This window comes from Pundamilia nyererei, unplaced genomic scaffold (genome assembly GCF_000239375.1).
Source record: "Pundamilia nyererei isolate P.nyererei 1_Seehausen unplaced genomic scaffold, PunNye1.0 scaffold00089, whole genome shotgun sequence".
Classification (NCBI taxonomy): Eukaryota; Metazoa; Chordata; class Actinopteri; order Cichliformes; family Cichlidae; genus Pundamilia; species Pundamilia nyererei.
The window spans coordinates 1,827,350-1,850,012 of NW_005187490.1; the positions used below are offsets into that span (position 1 = coordinate 1,827,350).

Genomic DNA, 22,663 nt, shown 5'->3' on the forward strand with positions numbered 1-22,663 from the left:
CAAATTATAGTACAAATTTATTTGTACTATAATACACACTATGTTACCAAATGTATTCACTCAGCCCTCCAAATCATTGAACACAGGTCTTCCAGTCACTTCCATTGCCACAGGTGTATAAAATGAGGCATCTAGACAAACAGACTGCTTCGACAAACATTTGTGAAAGACTGGGTCCCTCTCATGAGCTCAGTGAATTCCAGTGTGGTACCATGACAGGATTTCAGCTGTGAAATGAGTGCGGTCGTGAAATTTAATGCTACTAAATATTCCACAGTCAATTGTACCCATTCACAGAAGCACTTTTTCTAACTGTTAAGTGCTTACTGTCTAACATTCAAGCACATTCACACTCCGATGGATGCAACAGAGAGCAACAAGGTTAGTTAGTAGCTGACCTGCTCTACCACCTGAGCTACAGCCACCCCAATGGTGTTGGCGGTATTATAGCAAAGTGTAAGCAGTTAGGAATTACAACAACTCAACCATAAAGTGGTAGGTCACATAAAATTACAGTGCGGTAAGTGGATGCTGAAGTGCATAGTGTGCAGAGGTAACCAATTTTCTGCAGATTCAACATCTACAGACCTCCAAACTTCATGTGGTCTTCAGATAAGGTCAAGAACAGTGCTCAGAGAGCTTCACTGAATGGTCATGGTCAAGCAGCTGCATCCAAGCCTTACATCAACATCAAGTGGATTCAAGATTCAAGATTCTTTATTTGTCACATGCATAGTCATATGAGTACAACACACAGTGAAATGTGTCCTGAACTCCTCATTTGACTGTGCAAGACATTATAGACAATAAGTAAATTAAATAAATAAAAATATCTGGAAATTTTAAATTAAAAATCTTAAAATGTACATGCAACGGAATGTGCATGTACAAAGTGTTTTGTGCCATATTAGCACAGCAATGTATTGATAGCACGTAGAGTAAACAAGTGGCCGAAGTAATATAAACAGAGTAATTCAACAGAGTGACGAGCATGATCAGTGTAGAAGCCTGTGATGTAATAATGAATCAGATGTGATATGAAATATGACCGTGAAAATTCTGGCATGGGACAAGAACATGATGTATGGTCCTGTTTCATTCACTTAGGGATGCCATAAGGGTAGTGGGGGCATGTTCAGATTTAGGACTTGGAGACCTGAGGATAGAAGCTCCTCTTGAGTCTCTCTGTTGCCCCGATTGTGCGGAAACTTCTGCCTGATTGCAGAAGTTGAAACAGTTTGTTACTGGGATGGGACGAGTCCTTTAATATCTGCTGCTCTGGACCAACATCTCCTGGTGTAAATGTCCTGTAGGGAGGGAGAATAGACCTGCAGCAGTGTTCTGCTGCACCAATCACTCTCTGAAGAGCTTTTCAGTCCTAAACACAGCTATTCCTATACCAGGATGTGATGTTCTATGTGAGGATGCTCTCCACAGTGCCTGAATAGAAAGTCCTGAGGATCACTGGAGAGACCCCAAACTTCCTCAGTTGTTGGAAATGGTACAGGCGCTGCCTAGCCTTTTTGGACTGGACCTTAACGTGAGCAGACCATGTCGGGTCTGAGGAGATGTGGACATTGAGATACTTGAAGGACAACACCCTCTCCACTAGAGCACCGTTAATGATAAGGGGCCTGTAGACTCGGTGTTTACTCCTTCCTAAGTCCACCACCAGCTCCTTGGTTTGCAAGACAAGAAGGTGGCTGTCCTGACACCACAATGCCAGGTTCGTCACCTTGTCCATGTAGGCCACCTCATCGTTGTTGGAGATGAGGCACAACACCACTGCGTCATCAGCGAACTTCACAATGGTATTGGAGCCATGAGTGGCCACACAGTCAGAAGTATAGAGGGAATACAGCAGCGGCGAGATGGTGGTGATGCTGTCAGAGACACACCTACCCTGTCTCACCGCATGAGATCTCATTGAGGAAGTCCAACACCCATGCAGATAGACGATTGTTGAGTCCTACATGCAAATGGAATGCAAAGTGTCAGTTGCAGTGGTGTAAGGCACACTGCTACTGGACCCTAGAGCAGTGGAAAGGCCTTCTCTGGAGCAACAACTTACACTTCTTCATCTGGCAATCTGATGGATGAGTATGGGTTTGGCAGTTGCCAGGAGAGGGGTACTTCTCTGGCTACACTGTGCAAAGTGTATAGCTTGGTAGAGGGGGACCATAGTGTGGAGTTGTTTTTAAGTAGTTGGCTCAGCCCTTTAGTTCCAGCTTACCAAGACATTTTGGACAATTTCATGCGCATGCACATGATAATATTGATGAATCACACTGATAAATGAGGCCCATGGCAGTAGATGAATGGCCAATTTGTCAACAACTATATTAAAAATTCCTCCTGTAGGGACCAAGGAAATACCTAAAATTAATTAATTCCATGAAGAACAGATAAAGGTTATTGTACAAACAAATAAAACAAGCAGAACTCACTTTTTTCACAGAATGGGGGTTGTGAGCTCCAGGAAAGATCAAGCTGACAGGTGAGAGTCTCTCGCCCCACCAGGTCATAACCAGGATCGCACTGGTAGGTTATACAAGCCCCTCGCACAAGTGCAACATGGGATGTTGTCTTCCAGCCATTCTGGATCTCAGGCAGATCTGGACAAGAGTCGTTTCGAGACACCTCTGACAAGAGTATGAAAGAAAAGACATTCTGATTAATGGCTTCATTATTACGATGCCAATATATATTGTTCAGGCTTAGTTCAGGTAGCTGCAAGTCAAAAAAAACAAGTCAAGACAACAGCACAGCTGATTTCCATGTAAATAGTGAATATTTTTGTATTACTATCTAAAATAACACACATTCGTACTCTGATGGATGCATTGGAGAGTGACTAATATCTTGCCCAAGGATATTTGGCATGCAGACTAGAGGGAGCCAGAGATCAAACCACCAACCTTCCGATCAGTAGATGATCTGCTCTACCTCCTGAGCTACAGCCACCCCAATATGATAGAATGTGATGGAAGTATGGATTTCCTCAGTGATGGACTGTCTTCAAATATCAACTCTCCAGTACATTCACTCTGGCACAGACACCTTGCTACTAAAGCTGCTGATGAAAAGACAGAGTTTAAATTCAGATTTCCACTGAAGGGGTCCTCAACAAAATTATTAAAAGCTCTCAGGTAATTGTCTTGGCTGTGTTGATGTACCATCAGTCATAATTTTGGGGGGTTGCTTCAAAGTAACAGAATGCATTTAAATGAACACATTCTCATGTGAATCTCTGCTGCTGGCTTACTCCAACAGATTCTGGACACTTAAAGTCATACCTTTGAGTTAAAACAATACAAATGGCTGACTTTGTGCTCCCTCAAAGAGCTCTAATGAAACAAAAAACAAATACAACACTGTGCATAAAAGACGAACATAGCCAGCTTAGACAACACATCTTGAAGCCTCAATGTTAGCACTTTGGTGTCAACGCATTAGCATCGTGCAGCCCCGCACACGGGGCGATCCGCGCTTACTCGCTAATGGAGATTTGCTGCATTAATGCAGTTATTGTGTTAACATCATTTTAACGAGATTAACACTGACAGCACTAAGTTTAAGTAAAGTTTATTCCCGGACCACTTTGCCTGCCCCCCCCCCCCCCCCCCCCCCAAAAAAAAAAAGCTGTTCAAACTATTTTGCAATGACTCTCACTTTTGTTTTTTTTTTGGTGAAGAAGCAAACACATTTAGGCAAGGTATTTGTTATGTTGTTATCTAATGCTAGCAAGATTGATTACCAAGTTGCGTTCAAAAACAGTGCAGATACAACATATCATCAAAGTAATAAGATGCAAGAACTTCTATCAATTGGCACTTCTCATTGATGTTGTTTTTTTGGTCTCAGGGTATGCCACTGTTTTGCTGTCTCACAATATTTCACTGCTTTCAAATTCATACATTACAGTAACTAATTTTCTCCTAATATTTTTACTTTCCTATATAAGATTTTTACTTTAATCAATCAAAAAATACTAAAATTCTTAACAAAATTGTTAATAATTAAATACTATCACACTATGTTAAGAAAATCCAAACATATGTATTACGTATAGACATCTAATGAAGTTACTCAGGTGGGCCTTCACCCTTTTTTCCACCTGAAGGTAGGGTAATGAGCCAAAGTAGTACTTAGTCTTCCCTCATTGAAGGACATGAAGAAGAAGAAGAAGAAGAAGAAGAAAAATCCATAGAAATATCATATTTTTGATTTATTAGGTCAGTGAGCTTGTGACAGCGGTGTTAAAGGATAGTTGCTGACCAAGTGCAAACCATGAAGCCCTTGGGAAATATTGAGTGTGTGTAGGATTAACACTAGAACAAGGGTGTAGTTTTAGCCTAGCACCTCTTCCTGCTTATAAAAATTAAATTCCTTTATTATAATAATAATGATAATAATGGATTGGATTTATATAGCGCTTTTCAAGGCACCCAAAGCACTTTACAATGCCACTATTCATTCACTCTCGCATTCACACACATATTATCACTATATTAGGCATTGTACAGCGAAATTGGAGCAGAGCTAGCATGCATACATTCTTACATGCTTTCACTCAGCATTCCACAGAATAAAATAACAATATAATAAAATTGAGAGTATAATAAAATAAAATAGTAAATGTAAAAGTATAAATACACACAAATACAGTTCTACGAAACACAATGAAAGGATATTGCACTTGTCAAAGAAGGATATTGCACTTATGTCTTTTTACGCATTGCATGTTCCCTATGACAACACCACCAAACACTTTTTTTGAAGTACTTTTTCAACACTATACTGAAAATTAAATATATTTATTAATATCTGTTAATATAATCTTATATGTGGAAAAGAAATGAATATACCTTAAACTTGGATTATGTCTAGACTATGTCTATGACTGATTCTATAGAAGTCTATGATCTGACTGACGATCTGTGTTTTGTGAGTTCACGTTCTTAGCCGATGTTTCACATCATCCCATAAAGAATGTGATGTTCATTTAATAAATGTTACCTTCATTTGGAATAAGAAAGACAATACACTAGAACCTTTTCTAGGCATTTTTTTTAAATGTTTACAATTTTTAAAAATTATTTTAGTATTAGAGTATTTTCCAGGTTATTGCTGATTGTTGACAGTATATAGCACTGATACCAACTGTTACTCCTACTTATTACCACTTAATATACTGTCATTGTTCTGGATCGTCATACCAGTATTTTGAGTTTCCTGTGTTTTGTTGATTGTTTTTATTTTGACGATGATATTCAAGTCTCACTAGTCAATCTTGAGTTTATTCTTTCCAAGTTCTTGAGTTCCCTTGTATTCACAGTTTAGTTTCTTGTTAGGTTACTCTTGTGTCTTGGTCTCTCCCCTGTGTTGCCTGTATGTGACTGTCAAGTCATTGGTGTTTAAATCTTTTTCCGTCCATGTCCCTCGCACTCCTCCATGTTTCTCGTTCCCTCCTTCTGTGTTTCTCTCTTTCCCTGAGTCCCTCGCCCTCTCAATCCATGCCTTAGTCGTGTCTGCTTTCATCTCCCTTACTTGGTCCATGTTCCCCTCCTCGTGGTTCATCCATTGTCTCTCCAGTGTGTCATATGTTTTCCTGTCTGTCTTTCCTCTGTTCTTTTGTCAACTGTAAGTGTCCTTGTCTGGATCTCAGTCTGTGTGCCAGTTCCTGTTTTATTTTGATGGTCACTTGTATCATGTCCTTTGTGCTCAGTTTGCTTTCCCTGTTTTGTTATTTTTAATTTGTTCCTGCTGTGCTCCCATTTTCCTTGTCACCACTCTTTGTATATATTGTCTCAGTCATCCCTTGCCCCATTTGCAAGTCTCTGCTCAACTCAATAAATCAAAAACAATCAATAAAACATAATTGATTTGAATTGTTTAAGTCATTTGAAAAACTGCTTATATAAAAAATAGTGATTAGTGTAGCTTTAAAGAGGCTGCATTGAAAATTTGGCTATGGCACATCTGTAACATGGTGAGAAGCCCTCAGACATCATGAATTAATTACACAGAATGAGATTCAGCAAGATCAATGCATTCGTCATCATTGAGTGGTTGTTTTTTTTTTAACAAATTGATTTGATCTTGGATTGGATCATCTGATCTTTCCAGCATTAAAGTGTGCAGTTCAAACCTTCCTGCTATGTTAAGTCTTGGGCAGATCTGCCTTAAGTAAAAAAAAAACAAGTAAAGATGAGAGGACAGAAAATAGAAGATGAAAAATAAAGTGGGCAACTTGAGAATGGACAGAACGGAAATTAATTAGAAAAGTAAATTAAAGTTAAAAACTATTTAAATGATAATTCCAGTGTCTTTTTATTTTGTGTTCTGATTGTCAGTGATAACCAAAATTTAAAACAAGTATGCCTTAGCGCTTAATGCTTCTGACTTCCCTTCTGTGGGCTTAAGCTGACAACCCAGTGTTTTCTGCCACAACCTTTAAACTTTTAAAAGAATAACAGACAATAAATTATGCACAGTGTAGACTCTACAAATTCAATCCCTGCAGATCAGAAAACCAGTCCATATCAGCTGTTCTGTCAACTGATACCCTTCAGTGCACCTTGTTGACAGATATAATATCGGATACATGTTTGTTATCATTCATGCCTAGTTTATTCTCTGCCCAGAGCCATAATAACAAACCATGACAAATAAAATTATCAATATCTTTATAATCTCCAAGCAGCAAATTGTTGGTGATTGATAGAGATATCTTGATGTATCCTCAATCATCCAGGTGAGGAAATCCAAAAAAGTTGATTCCATTCATCTGGACGTAGCATTTTCAGTGGGAGAAACGTTTCATCACTCATCCAAGTGACTTCTTCCGTCTCAGCTAACTGCAGGTTTCCCCGACCTTTTAAACAGTAAATTTGCACAATGACTGAAAGTAGCACTGCTGGCGAATAATGGGCTGTGAGGTCAGTTTCTTCATTAATATGCAAATTGTCATGAACAATGATCAACAGCCAGTGATCAGTGATCAGAGATCATTGATCAATGACCATTGATCGGGCCTCTGGGCAGCAAAAATTCTCCAGAAGGCACAGAACCAGATCCTCAATGAATAGCTGAGACAAATACATTTTTACCATCGATGTGCTCAAATCTAAAGAGAAGCGGATTTGATAGTGTCTTACAATGCTTCTAGAGAGTATTCTTCGAAAGGTGTTTAAATTAACTGAAAAGGCTCGTCTAGCACAGCATGAAAAGTCTAAGACCATGAAAAAAAACTGAGTTTGACTTATTTTTTGTGCGTCAGAAACCAAACAAAAACATGGAGAGTGCCCTCAGTAGCTAGAAGAAATGCCACTCCGAGGATGAGGACAAGTGGGTGTAAAATTTGTCTGACAGGCAATTCACCCAAACAGAGAAAAAGAAAAACATTATCATCCTTCCAGCAGACAAGGGTAGTGTTAGGTGCGGCTGTGTGCAAACAGGAATAGGACCCAAAGTGCAGACTCCGGAGACAGAACTTAAACGAAAACAGCTTTAATGCTGAACTCAACTCAAACATAACATAACTGGAAAAAGATCAAAAATAAACTAACACCGGCGGATTGACAGAACACACAGCAAAATAAACGGTAGATCGCGACACAGACACAGAGAAACACTGGGCTTAAATACACAGAGGGAGCAATCAGGGAATGGGTAACGGGAGGGAAACACAGCTGGGACAAATCAGAACTGACGAGACCAAAGAAGCGTAAACTGAACACACTGAGATAAGACACAGACCTTCAAAGTAAAACAGGAAATGCATAACACAGACTGAACAAAGACACAGGCTCATAAGCAGGCACTGCAAAGGGAACAAAGACGTGGGAACAGGGCAGACACAAACACTGACTGAACACGGGGATATAGGAACTTAAGATACACATAGACGCGAACTAGACAAGGGGATGCAGGTGATAGGGGAGACAGAGCAACTAAAGAAGACAGACATAAGCCATAAGATAGAACCCAAAGAAACCAAAAACTAGACAGTATAAATAATATCATAAATTCAAAAACCCTGGGTCGACGACCCAGGCATCCTAACAGGTAGTTGTTTTGCTAAACCAGAAAGACTATCGTGAGAAAATTTCACACAGCTCTGTGACAAAAATACTTAAAATGAAACCCAGGGGAAGCTACACCAAGTCTGTATGGTTTACCTAAGATACATAAACAGGGTGTACGTTTAAGACCAATTGTCTGTATGATCAGCTCGGTCACCTATAACATCTCAAAGTTTCTGGCTTTGATCCTCAACCCGTTGGTAGGCAGCTCTGAACACCACATCCAGAACACCTTGGATTTTGTTGAGAAGGTGAGAGATGTCATTATGGAGGCAGATGAAACAATGGCTTTGCATGATGCCACATTGCGCTTCACTTGTGTGCCATTCACTGAAGCAGTGGAGGTAGTTCGTAAGAGATTACAGGATGAACCCCAATCTCAGCAACACAACAAAACTTCCATATTATATATATATATATATATATATATATATAAATAATTAGACTCTTGGGAATATACTTCCACCCCTCTTGTAAAGGGGGTATAATTTAGAATTTACAATTAATATTAGCATTGTATTGTCTTGTTTATTTTTCTAACATGAGACCTCTGCACAAGAATTCCAATCTGCCTTGACTGCTGGTTTTATGGACAAATGGCAAATAAAGAACCTTGAACTCTCAGCACTGACCAAAGGTGTTTGCTCTTTAAACTGTTTTCATTCCCCATATTTCACATCCAAGAGTCAGTACTACAGGCAAAAACATAGGTGTGCCATGCGTTTCCCAGTTTTACCCATTGTGGCCAACTTGTACATGGAAGAAGTGGAAAAGAAGGCTCTGTTATCCTTGCCGTGGAACACCACCAAGTCATTGGCTCAGGTATGTGGATGACACATGGGTAAGAATCAACTCTCCGGACATACCACAATTCACTGATCACATTAACTGAGTGGACCAACACGTCAAGTTCACCAGGGAGGATATGAAAAACGACAACACATATGAATCACTATTTAAGGTTTAACTCTCATCATCCAGTGGAACACAAACTGGGTGTCATCAGGACACTACAACAGAGAGCGAACACGATCCCCACAGATACAGCGGGCAGGGAAGCAGAAGAACATCATATTAAGAAGTCCCTGAATAAATGTGGTTATTCAAACTGGGCATTAATCAAAGCTGGGAAGGCGCCTAAAGAAAGCTCCAGGCAATCCAGCAGAGAAGAAGGACAATTGCTACCTATGTGGTGAACTGTGTGGTAAGCTGTGTGGCAGGCTAGGTTAGGACCCAAACGCAGGACTCTCAGATGGAAAACTTAACTCAAAGCAGCAGCTTTATTTGCTAGGAAAAATTAACTAAAAAACAAAAAACATGAATACTAAAGAAAAAAAAAACCATAAACTAGAACTAAGACACTCCTGACTGGCCACTAATGACTAGACATACCACTAACGTGGAAAATGCGACAACAAATAGAGGTAGACTGAGGGATTAAATACACAGGATAACAAGAGGATGGGGAACAGGTGGGAACACAGCTGGGGACTAATCTGACATAAGGAGATAAAGGGGAAGCAAAACTGAATACGCTTTACGCAGAACAAGGACCATCAAAATAAAACTGGAAGCATGACAAATATGAAAAAGCAGACAAAGACACACAAGCTTAACTCCAAGAACGGGGTGTTGTGGAAGTTTTCCATTAAATAAAGCCTGCAGACAAGTGGTGAGCGGTAGCTAACATTCTTTAATCACAAACAAAGAACAGAAAACCAAGCTTGGTGGAGAGCCTGCATGATCATGGGGCAGACGGTCAGCAGAGTCTCACCCTCAGCCTAGCATGGCTCTCAGTTAAATACCTTCTTCAGGAACAAAAGGCTGTTTCACACCTTAAGGTTCACGCTCCCTTGCTACCTCCCAGAGTCCTCAAAGAGACAAAAGATTCTTCCTGTGGAGTTGTCTGCATCCCCCAACTTCCTTACCAGACCTCCACCATCTGTCTAACTGTATGAGTGTGAGACATGCTAAAATCCAGTGGCACCAAGGCATTATACAATAAAATAATGTCATTAATACATAAATAAAAGAAATTCCTATACAGGGGAGAGAAACAAACAGGGGGACATTCTAACTGGAGAGACGAGAGGGAACATGAAACACGGAGACACAGGGAAGACATCGAGACAGAACCCTAAAGACTATAAACTATAGATAAGCACAAAACCCATAAAGAGAACAAAAACCATGAATGACATTGAATATTAACAAAAACTCAAATACACATGAACTCTGGGTCACCAGACCCAGGACCATGACAGCCTAAGCGAAAACCCTTACTGATCCTGGTACTCTGGTATTCATGGCCATTGATCATTGTCATTGATTAATGATATTTGAGTACTGGTTGTTGATCAGTGGCCATAACAATTTGCATATTAATGAAGGAACTGACCTCACAGCCCATTGTTCACCGGAAGTACTAGTTCAAGTCATTGTGCAAATGTACTGTTTTAAAGGTTGGAGAAACCTGCAGTCAGCTGAGACTGAACCCACATAGCAAAATTGGTATGGCCCAGATCTGGCCCACACAGTGTGCTTACACATGGCCCACATACCAGAAAGAATGACGGCCCCTTGGTGGCCCAGATCTGGTTTGCCAAAGGTGGCCCACACATTGGCCAGCACAAGGCCAGTTGCAGACACACTGGTGGTCCTTTGCTGGCCCATGTGTGGATTACCTCTGGCAAACCTGGTCTGGGCCATCAAAGGGCCGTCATTCTTTCCGGTATGTGGGCCATGTATAAGTCGTGTGCAGCCACGGGCCAGTTGCAGACACAATGCTGGCCCAGAACAGTTTCAGCTCTGGCCCCAGATGTCAGCCTAATGTGTACCTTAATTAAACCATGTAATAATAACATGTGCATAGTAGTACAAAAGGAACATGACCAAACTCTGTTCAGCCAGTGAATGGACTGATTCTTACTGTATATAGCGTTTTTCAACTCTCCCAGATTACTCAAAGTGCTTCATACCAGCGGTCCCCAACCTTTTTTGTGCCACGGACCGGTTTATGCCCAACAATATTTTCACGGACCGGCCTTTAAGGTGTTGCGGATAAATACAACAAAATAAAACTAGTACCGGTACCGAAAAAAGGAAGATTTATTCATAACGCACGTGAAAAGACCCAGGAAAACAGAGTTAACGATCAAACCGATAACAAAATAACACTGAAAACCAATAAAAACCATACATTTTACACCTGAACCTCAACTCGTGCGGCCCGGTACCGGTCCGAGGCCCGGGGGACCGCTGCTTTATACATCATGCCACATTCACCAAATCACACACTTTCTCTTAGCTGAGTGCTTCCTAACTACATTCATACACATTCTGCTCTACCGCCTGAGCTACAGCCACCGACTGGCAAAGGTGAGCAAACCCTCACTAGATTTGGATAAAGTGTACACTCACAAACCTGTCAAAATCTGCATTTGAAGCGTTGGCTACCATAGCAGTATAGTATTGCAACATGGCATTTGGGTCTTCTAACTAAAATAGAAGACCCAAATGCAGAAGAGAATGGATGGATGGATGGATGGATGGATGGATGGATTGATAAGTAGATTTTAAGATTCTTTTTCGCAGCTTATACTCTTTTTTAACACTTAAAGCAAAAATAGACCTTTAACGGTTATTGTCACCTATATAGTTGATAATAAAGCCTTCCCCCTTGCCGAAGACAAGCCCCGCTGGGTCAGAGTGGAAGGTCACAGTCAGATCAGGGGTCGTTGAGGAAAGCTTGAAGGGGCTGCTGCCTCCAACATAGCGTCCCAGAATACGAGTTGTGACCTCATCTCCATCGGTGATCGTCAGCATGTCACTGTCACTGATGTTGAGTCTGAAGACAAGGAGGAAGGGAAAGAAATACTGCAGTACAGCTAATGATATCAGTTCAAGATGAGTTATAATGATTCAGAACACATTTGTATAAACAGCTGACTGTGTGGGAGACAAAATGACATCAAAGTCTAAATGCTGCATTCATTCACAGGAGTATGTAAGCATGACTGCACTGTTTTTGCCCAAGACACGTTTGATTGATCACACCACAGTGGCTTTGAAAAGATGTAGTTTGCAAGATTTTGAATACTGAAATATCTGAAAATATTATATGGCATACCAAAACAAGTGTAGCTGGAACAAAGCTGCCAGAGAGTTTAATTAAACTTGTCCATTCCCTTTTTATATAATTGAAAATTGTATAATAACTTAATTTAAATAAAACAATAGTAAAGCCTTACTTAAGGTGAGTTATTTACTTTAAAATTAATTTCACAATAGTGCTTTTGGACTGTTGGTGAGTTACAGATATTCCTTTTATTCGAGCAGGTATCAACTCATTGTTAATATCAATACTTATATACAAATTAAAAGGAGTAGTTTCTGGTTTTTGAGTGGATGTTTTTTTGTCAACAGTTACATGACCAAACTGAAACCGCTCACATTTCTGTGTGTTAGAACATGAAGTGAAAACTAAACATTGATTATCTTAAGCTGCATCCACCCTGGAAACAGTTCACTCACTGCACAGCACTTTGATGTTGATGGCTGCTCACTTGCATCCAGGCTTTAGTTGCCTAGGTGATTCACTAGTGTATTTACTACCAGGTCATATGTCAATCAACATTATTCTTCCCTCTCATAGAGGGAATCTTCGAAGTTGAGAAAAGTTAGCTTGGGTCTCTCCCATCTCATGTTGCCAGCAGTTATTTTGCCTGTAGTCGCTTGAAATCACTGAATGCTACTTTGTGCGGCCTGTGGTTAACACATCGCTGCAAATTACTTCCAATGTGCACACAGTTTCACCTTACACTGTAAAATCATGTACAATATATACTTTTTTACTTGTTTTTCCCAAGTTATTGTTAGCTGTAGGAAAAATCTTAATTTGGCCAAGCTTGTGCACACAAACAACAAATTTGTTTTGGTTCACTTTGCTGTCTTCATGAAAAAAAAAAGAAATGCTTTGTTGAATAGGCATGTTGAATAGAGACAATCCATTCACCTTTTCTGCACTGCACAAAGACATCACAGGTGGAACCAAAGATCTCAAATCTGGACTCATTAGACTCTTCTAATGTCCATTCTTTGTGTTTCTATGAGCACATATATCTCTTCTGCTTTTTGCTTTTCCTTAGTAGTAGTTTCTTAGCAGCTGTTTGACCAAAAACGCTGTTTTACACAGTCTCCTCTGAACAGTTGATGTAGAGATCTGTCTGCTGCTGGAACTCCCTGTTGCATTTATCTGGGCTCTAATCTGAGGTGCTGTTAACTTGCCTTTTCTGGGGTGATGACGCAGATAAATTTATGCTCAGCAGCAGAGGTGACCTCTCTTCACCATACCGTACCTGGCTTCCCACTGTGACAATTTCCTACTGATGTATACAGCTGGACAGTTGACACCCCTTTACCTGCTGGGACAAAATGGCCCCCGGCCCTCTGTTCAAAGTGTCTGTCTGCAGAATAAAAGGTAGGGAGAAGTTAGGAGTGTAAAGCAGGGGTTCCCCACAGAGAGCTTTCTTTACCTGCACCCTTTCAGGTGAGATCAGTCAAGGGTTGGTCAGGCCCGCCAAGCCTGGCATGAACTGGAGGTAGTAACCAGCCAGCCCCAAGAACCCCCTCACCCCTTTTATGGTCTTGGGACAGAAATCGACAGCTGCTGTTTCATCCATCTGTGGATGCACCTGCCTTCATCCAAAGAAAACCTCAAATACTGTACCTCCCTTTGTCCAACCACACACTTCTTCGTGTTGGCCATGAGCCCTGCCCTGGAATGTGGCTGGGAACAAGCCAAACAGAAGTGGTAGAAACCGTACAGAGTGGAGAAGGCCTTTTTTTTAAAACTCTGCAGACAAGGGTATCTGCCAGAAGCCCTTGGTTAAACCTAGTGCTCAGTCCACTGTTCATGGTCGAGGAGCTCATCGACCTGGGGCATTGGTTAGGCATCATTCTGTGACACCTCATTTACCTTTCAGTAGTCGGCACAGAACTGTACAGAGTAGTCCTGTATTGATTGTCTGTTATATGTAGCACCATGGTCTTGGAGGAACGCTGTCTTGTTTCACTGTGTACTGTACCACTGCACATGTTTAAAATGACAATAAAGCCACTTGACTTGACTTGACTTGAGAACCAATTTTTCTTCTCCACAAGAAGTAATTAACTTTTATATAGAAGAAGGGAGCAATACAAGTACTTTATCTCCTGGTGAAAGATGCCTGAGTTTGTCCCCTCTGTTGTACAGATGCTCCTAACATTCCTGGGCCTGGAGAAAAAATTTCCCCTGTATTTAATTTGCAGCAGATATTCGTGGATGTCCCCATGCACACACCTAACCTCCACCCTCTCTGCCTCCAAAAAAGTTAAAGACAAAAGTTAGGTTTGGTTGCGTCAAACTTTGGAAGAGAGCAGAACTCCAAAAGTTGATTCTGTTCATCTGGACGTAGCGTTTTGTGGGAGTAACATTTCGTCACTCATCCAAGTGACTTCTTCAGTCTCAGCTGACTGCAGGTTTCCCCATCCTTATAAACAGTACATTTGCATTATTAAGATTAAGGAACTGACCTCCCAGCCCATTGTTCCTTCAGTGGGCTGGTTTCAGTCATTATGCACATGTACTGTATGCACAAAACGCTACGTCCAGATGAACAGAATCAACTTTTGGGGATTTACTTACCTGGATGATTGAGCATGTATCAAGACGAAGAGAGCAGAAGTTGTAATGTGCATGAGTGTGTATGTATGTGTGTTGGTGTTTTTCCTCACAGTTGTACATCAAGCAGCACCCGCTTGTCCTCGCCAACATGTATCCTCCAGCTGCAGTCCTCTCCTTCTCCATACCATTCTGGCCAGTTTGGAGACAAAATTAACCCTCCTGGACCCGACAAATCACCTCCACACTGTGCTGCAGAGGACAGGTGGAGGACATATGGCAGAAGAAAATGTGAGAGTTCCTGTTTTGAGAACTAGAATTACTAAACAACTATGTCTTTTCTGTCTATGTATTTTTTAGTCATATATAATTCACATCCAGGAATGAAGACAGACACACACACACACACACACACACACACACACACACACACACACACACACACAATTAAAATTGCTTAAAATCTAAAAATTACATTTTATAAGTTTTTCATGATCTGCTCCGAGACTAAGCTCATTATTTTAATGTTTTCTTTTGTAATTAGGTTCAGTGCAGTAAGTGGTCAAAGCAGATTTTGATTCAAGAATTGAAATCATATGTGGCAGAAAACAAAGTGTGTTAGCCTGGGTTACAAGTCAAATGGATAAAAAATACCACCTCTAGTTATTGTAATAATATCCGAATGACAAATTTATTATTTTTACACCTACTCATGAATAGGTGGATAAAACAGGTCGAAATAAGGTTATGTAGTTAAGGAATTCTGTTGAATCTGACGTGAAAGGTATTTTGACAGAACCCTCAAAAATAGAACATTTATGGTCTTATCCTAATCTGTCATGAAGCCTCCTCTCTTCACTTTCTGCCTTCATTTTTACCTTTGCACAGAGGCTCAGTGTCATTCCAGTATGGATCTCTGGCACTGATGCATTCAATCACAGGGGGACCTTGCTCTAAGGAGTGGCCTGGATCACAAGTAAACTGAACCACTGTTCCAACTCCATACAGAGGGTCGGAGGTGGTGAAGTTTCCATTCTGAAGATATGGCTCGTAACAGTGGCCGCGTTCAAAAGCTGAAAGAGAAAATAGAAAGCTCTGTAAAATGAATACCAAAATGTTTATGCTTTTTTGAATGTGATTTTTCCTAACACATCGCCTCCAATTTACAATAACTAAATGTCAAATGATGTATAGTTTTTGCATTAATTATCTGTTAAACCACACATTTATAATAAATTGTATAGAGATTATTCTTTGGTTGTTTTCTTCTCTTCATTGATACTGACAAACATTTTGAAGGGTATTTTTTCCATCCTCTGGCTATTTGAGACTGCCAAAAACAACTAACATGCTGGCTAATATAATGATTAAGAACCTGCTCGCTTCCTGGCAATCTATTAAAAATCTGATTAACAGTCCATCTGCAAAAATAAACACTGGTCTTTTTACCAGTGGTCTTCTGTTTGCTTACATAATTATGCATTAATTACAAATATAATTGTTTGAACTGCTCTCCAAGAATGTAGTTCATGTTTAATTTTTGTGCCCAACTAGATCTACAGTGGCTTCTGCACCTTCATAGCGGATATTGAATCCTGTGTTGTGGTTGGGCTGATCCGTGATGAATTGGATTCTTACAGCTGGACCTTCGCTGATCACTCCTTCAAAGGGTATCTGACCCCCCCGACCTGAATCAAACAGCACCACAGAGCCAGCGTCCAGCCCACTCCACAACACCAACCTAAGGCGACACAGAGATGGTGTTAATGAATGGATTAGTGGTGTGTGATAATACAAAATTTAGTACCAATTGAATACAGTGCCAGTACTGCTGATATCAAGAACAGGTATCTGATCATTTTTATTGTTGTACATCTCTTTAAAGTAATTCCCTGTGTGTCTCTTTGTATCTTTTGTGGTAATTACTGATAATTACCAGCGGTAATTGTTTAGTTTGAGATCTTTCTGCAACTCTGTGTGGTCTTTTCTGGTTTTAGTCATTTTGCATCTGACCCTTAGGGCCTTTGGAGCTGTACCTGATATGCCTATTCAGATATTCATCCATACAATATGGTTGCTTTTACCTGTCAGTTGGTCCCAAGGCCAGTCTCTCCAGGTGGAGATGCAGCCTCTGGTCTTTGGGTGCTTCAAGGGACCAGGAGCAGGAGCGATCCAAGGTGGCATTAGGGCCATGGTGGGGAGATGGGGAGAGCACTCTTCCCACTGTAGCATTCTTCACTGTTCCCCCACAAAGAGCTGAAGAGCAGAACACTCAATTTGAATTTGTTAGTGGAGTATCTTTCACAAAAAGTGAAATGAAGTATCCTTTTTGCTACAGAATTTTAAGAAAAACTGTAAAGAAACCGTTCTATACACACTCACCCCTGCACACAGGTTCCTTATCACTCCAAACTGGCAAGGAGGCATTAAGGCAGGTAAGCACTGGTTCCCCACGCAGGTGGTAACCCATGTGGCAGTGAAAGCGCGCATTCCCTCCAGGGAGCAGGTCCAGTACAGATACATCTCCGAAATGAGGTCTCTTTGGCAGGGAGCAACTCAGCCTGAAGACTACACAAGGATAGAGGAATGTGAAGTAAGTGAGTACTATTACAATAACATTAGGTTAGTTTAGACCAGTACACAGCAAAATCTCCAGTGTTAAATTAACACTAGAGTGTCTATATGGGTCCACTCCTCTGAGTGTTAAATACAACACTGTTGAGTGTTAAATTAACACTTTTGACAGTGTTATATGTTTAAAAGTAACCTAGTCAGTTTTGAAGATTAACAATGGCTAACACTGAGCAGTGCTGATTTTCTAACACTGGAAAATAACTCAAAATGTTAGAAATATTCCAGTGTTAGAAAATCAGCACTGCTCAGTGTTAGTCTTTGTTAGCGAGTCACAGCTTGAGGGCAGCAAAAAAAATTTTGTTTTGTACCTGCAGGCCGTGGGACATCATAAGTTATTAATTGAAGACACCAGGGACTACTGTTATCCATGAAAATCTCAGTTACAATACAGCTTCCCATCGCTTGATGGGAGTTGTTTAATCAGCCTAAATAAGCAAGCAGAAGAAGACCCCGTTTGCAGTTAGCAAAAGATATGGAGAAGCTCTTAAAATGCAAAAATGAAGATGAAAGTGGCAAGCCCACCTCCCAAAAGGCAAAATGTTTGTACAAGTATAACTCTGACTTCCTGAAGTATGGGTTTGTGAATGGAGGAAACGAGGCAGACCCAATGTGTGGAGTGTGGACTAATGCTATCCAACGAAGTACTGAAGCCTTTGAAATTAAAATGCCATCTCGAAACCAAACATCCCACACTCGCAAGAAAGCCAGTGAAATATTTCAAGAGAAATATTAAAAGGAGCTGCTAATGCAGAAACGGTGTGTTGTGTCACTGACTGGTAACTCTAATTGTGTTTTAAAAGCTACCTCGTATCCAGACTTGTGGCACAGAGTAAAAATTCTTTCACTATAGCGGAGGAGTTGATTTTGCCTGCCGCTGTACATATGTGCCATGACATGATCAGAGAGGCTGCTGCAAAGAAGCTACTGACCATCCTTCTCTCAAACGACACTATGAGCCACCGTATCACAGACATAGACTTAGATACGGCATCAGCTTCTGGAAAGAATAAAAAGTAGTCCATTTTTCTCTTTGCAAATAGACGAGTCCACTGATGTCACGAATGGTGCATTGCTGCAGATTTTTGTTCGTTATCGCTGGGACAGCAGTTTGCATGAAGACATGCGGTTTTGTGGAGAGCTACCAGCACGAGCCATGGCTCAGGAATGTTTCCACTGCATTGACAACTATTTCACTGAGAACGACCTGGACTGGCAGAAATGTGTTGGGGTGTGCATTGATGGTGCAGCTTCAATGACTGGCAGGCATCATTAGGCAGATCTTTGATAGTGCACCAGAAGCTAAATGGACCCACTGTTTTCTCCACAGGGAAAGCCTTGCAGCAAAAAAGATGTCACCAGAGTTCCACGAGGTGATGGATGTAAGTCTAAAAACTATCTGTCTGTGAAGGTTCTCAGTCATCCAGGTCATCATAGTCAAAGGAGCTTGCAAAGAAAAGCGTCTGGACTGTGTTGGGGAAGTTTACCGGAAGCCCACACACACGGACCAGTACCTCCTCTTTGACTCCCATCACCCTTTGGAACACAAACTTGGAGTAATTAGGACCCTACATCACCGGGCAGAACATGTTCCCTCTAAGCCTGAAGGAAAAAAGAAGGAACACACACATGTAAAGGAAGCACTCAAAACGTGCGGCTATCCTAAATGGGCGTTCTTAAAGTCAGCAAAGAGGCACAGAAAAGAAGACCAGACACCAGCGAGGGAGGATAAGAAGGACAGACGCAACAACATTGTCATCCCCTATGTAGCCAGTGTATCAGAGAAACTCAGGAGAGTTTTCTCCAAGCATGACATCCCGGTGCATTTCAGACCCAGCAACACGCTCAGAAAAAAACTGGTTCACCCGAAAGACAAAACGCCAAAACACAGTCTTAACAATGTGGTGTATGCTGTACAGTGCAGCGAGGAATGCCCAGACCTCTACATTGGAGAGACCAAACAGCCACTTCACAAGTGCATGGCACAACACAGAAGAGCCACTTCCACAGGACAAGACTCAGCAGTCCATCTGCATCTTAAGGATAAAGGACACTCTTTCGAGGATGCCAATGTTCACATTTTGGACAGAGAGGACAGATGGTTTGAAAGAGGAGTGAAAGAAGCCATCTATGTCCACTGTGAGCGACCATCTTTGAACAGAGGCGGGGGTTTACGACACCAACTCTCTGCCATCTATAATCCAGTTTTGAGATCCCTTCCCAGACGCCTTAACACCCACTCACATCCTGGGCCATCTGGCCTTAGGAATTCGCATGATAAGGTGGGGCCAGGTTTCACTATGAACACACCCGAAACTCTGGCTGATTGGGACCCACACCCAGTTTCACACCTTGGCTCAGGCGATTAGAGGATCATCAGGGGGTCCTTTTGTCCCTCTGTGGGGGGTTTCTCCCACTAGGTTTATATCTGGGACTCTCCACCATTTGACCTTAGAACTGAAGAAGCTTCTCGGATGAGAGGTGAAACGTCTTCAAGCAACTTAAAGAAGTCCAGACGCTTTTCTTTGCAAGCTCCTTTGACTCTAAAAACTATCGATTTCATTAAAAATAACTCCAGATGTTTTGCCAAGCTTTGTGAGGACATGGAAGCAGATCATGTCCATCTGCTGCTACCACAGTGAGGAGAGATGGCTTTCAAGAGGAAGTGTTTGTTTGAACTGAGGAATAAGGTCTCTTCTTTTCTCATGGGGAAAAATATCTCCTCTTGCACATCATTAAGCTAAACTTGGTTATCTCTGTCACATTTTTTTCACTGCTGGACGAGTTGAACATCTCACTTGAAGAGAGAAACAGCAACCTGTTTTTTGTTGCAGACAAAGTTGAAGCTTTACAAGAGGAAACAGGAAAAGAGAAGGACATGTTTCCACTTTTGTGACCCTGTCTGTCAGCACCTTTCACAACTGACAGAGATATTCGATGAATATTTCCCTGAGGATCCCAGAGAAGGACACATGTGGATTTTGGACCCATTTTCTGTGGATCCCGCTGAAAATGATGTTGCATTGCCCTCACATCTGCAGTCCCAGCTTCTGGAAGTTTCCACTGACAGCACTTTAAAGTTGAAGTGGGGCAAACTGGACCTGGGCTTCTTCTGAATTGCTGTCTCAAAAGGAGTACCCATGTCTGGCACTGAGAGCTCTGAAACTCTTTCTCCCATTCACAACAACATATCTGTGTGAATCAGGATTTTCCATCGTGGCCTCAACCAAGACCATAGCCCGACTCTGAGAATGAGCCTTTCCCCCATTCCACCCAGACTGGACCTGGATTTGTGTCTCAGAGGCAGGCTCAAGTGTCTCATTAAGAGGTGAACATAAAAGGGGAGTTGCAGTTTACCAAAAAAATGTTGTGACTGTTGTTGTTCATTTGTCTCAAATATAAAGACTAACTTCTGGTTCTGCCAATGAAAAAAAGTTTACTGCTGAAGCAACTTTCATATTCACTCACAGATTATAAGGCTATATTTTCATTTGTAGTTTATTTAAATTTTATAAGCTTATTCATTTATTATTTAGAAAATATTTTGAATATATTTATTTTATCACCACATTATTTATCCAATTTTTCCCTTTTTTCTTGTCTCTTTTGCTGTAGTAAAATTGAATTATTAATCATTTTTGTGTTATTAAGCCTGACTTGAGCCTTTCAATTTCTACTTGCAGTTTGATTTGTTCCATGAATAGTTAACCTTTTTGGCATTTTGTTGTATCTGCAGGTTCAGATTTGATTTAGTTATTAAATATAAATCAAACAAAAAGAAACTTTAATCTTTTCAATACATTGTTAATATCTGAATGGGCCCTGGGTTTTTTTTGTAGCGGAAAAGTTGGGCCCAGAGGTAAAAAAGGTTAAGAACCCCTGGACTACACTATGCAATCACTTAAACACTGGAATCCAAAGTATAATCAAATAAACATAATATAGATATATAAATAATATATAAATATCTTATTTGAATTATTAATGGAGAAAAAGCAAGAAACAGAGACTGGTGGGTGAGCTCCAATCACTCCTATCAGCTGAGAGAGAGCAGGTCACTGTGCTGTAAAATCATTTAAATATCTCAATAAAACACCACCTCTGCTTTCAAGGAGAAAATAAAACAAGCAGGAGTTTTCAGTTCTGACATTGTGTGTTTTTAAAAAAAATTGTTTTTACTTTCAACAGAGAATGTAATTTGCAGCATTTCGTGACTTAATCCTCAATTCAATCCATTACTCGCATACTGGGTTGCCATAAAGAATACATTAATACCATGAAAACACATTCATTAATCACAGGCAATCTATTTCTTAACAATTTTAATGACAGATGTATTTTTCCTTTCCTATTTTTATTCCCACTGACACTCCTCTTGTGAATATCTAAACAACAACAGGAGTTATGCAGGTTCACTATGACCACATCACCACAGTAAAACGCCATGCCAGTGTTACAAGATAAAAATTCAGGAAAGTTTTGCCATAGTTCAGAGGCTCCTCAGCAGAGGATGATTTAAAGATGTGCACGTCAGGTCATCTACTGATTGGAAGGTTAGTGGTTCAATTCCTGGCTCCCCTAGTCTGCATGCCAAGTATCCTTGGGCAAGATACTAACCCCAAGTTGCTCTCTGATGCAGCCACCAGAGTGTGAATGTTAACTAGGAAGCAGTGAAAAGCATAGAACAAAGTGCTTGTGTGAATAGCCACATGTGGCATGCTGTATAAAGCGCTTTGAGTACTCTGGGGGAGTAGAAAAGTGTTATATAAGAATCTATTTAAATATATGTTTTTCAGTCAATTTAAAATCAAACCTAATACTATGCCAGCTTTTAGTATTTTGATGACATGAATGCCCAAAAAATTTAAAAGCCATCCAAACACATCCAGAGTTTCAAGGCTGCGAGCAAAAACAGAGCCAGAAAAACCCCAGCTGCAAATCAGTGTGGTTATTATAGTAAACCCTGTAATCTTTTCTTTGCATATATTTTACTTTAGAAATTGATTGATTGTGACCAACACAAATATTACCAGATGTAGAATTTTGTTGAAGCACACTCACTGATCACTACTGTCTTTTACAGTCTCATTATTTTTCTTTCCTTGTTTGTGAGAGGATTTCTTCAAAACATCTGCTGATTACAATTACTGACAGTACGGTATAATAACTAGCTTTGTTTGGAACTGTGCATGGCTCTTCTGGATCATTGTTTCACAGAAGAGCATTATCAAGATGTGGTGATAGCCAAATTGGTCAGAAGATGTCACTGTGGAGATGGATGTTA

General features: G+C 40.7%; 1 protein-coding gene across 4 annotated transcripts in view; it reads right to left on the reverse strand.

Annotated features, from left to right (window-relative positions):
• Window positions 1–22,663, reverse strand: part of sez6l (seizure related 6 homolog (mouse)-like) — a 104,365-nt gene that overhangs the window by 17,360 nt on the left and 64,342 nt on the right. For all 4 annotated transcript variants that reach the window (XM_005739126.2, XM_005739124.2, XM_005739125.1 and 1 more), the window contains exons 5-11: window positions 17,131–17,316; window positions 16,833–17,004; window positions 16,323–16,489; window positions 15,627–15,821; window positions 14,862–15,000; window positions 11,738–11,934; window positions 2,448–2,642 (exon numbers count right to left, since the gene is read on the reverse strand). In XM_005739126.2, coding sequence (XP_005739183.1) covers window positions 2,448–2,642; window positions 11,738–11,934; window positions 14,862–15,000; window positions 15,627–15,821; window positions 16,323–16,489; window positions 16,833–17,004; window positions 17,131–17,316 — 1,251 coding nt within the window. The remainder of the gene's footprint in view (window positions 1–2,447; window positions 2,643–11,737; window positions 11,935–14,861; window positions 15,001–15,626; window positions 15,822–16,322; window positions 16,490–16,832; window positions 17,005–17,130; window positions 17,317–22,663) is intronic.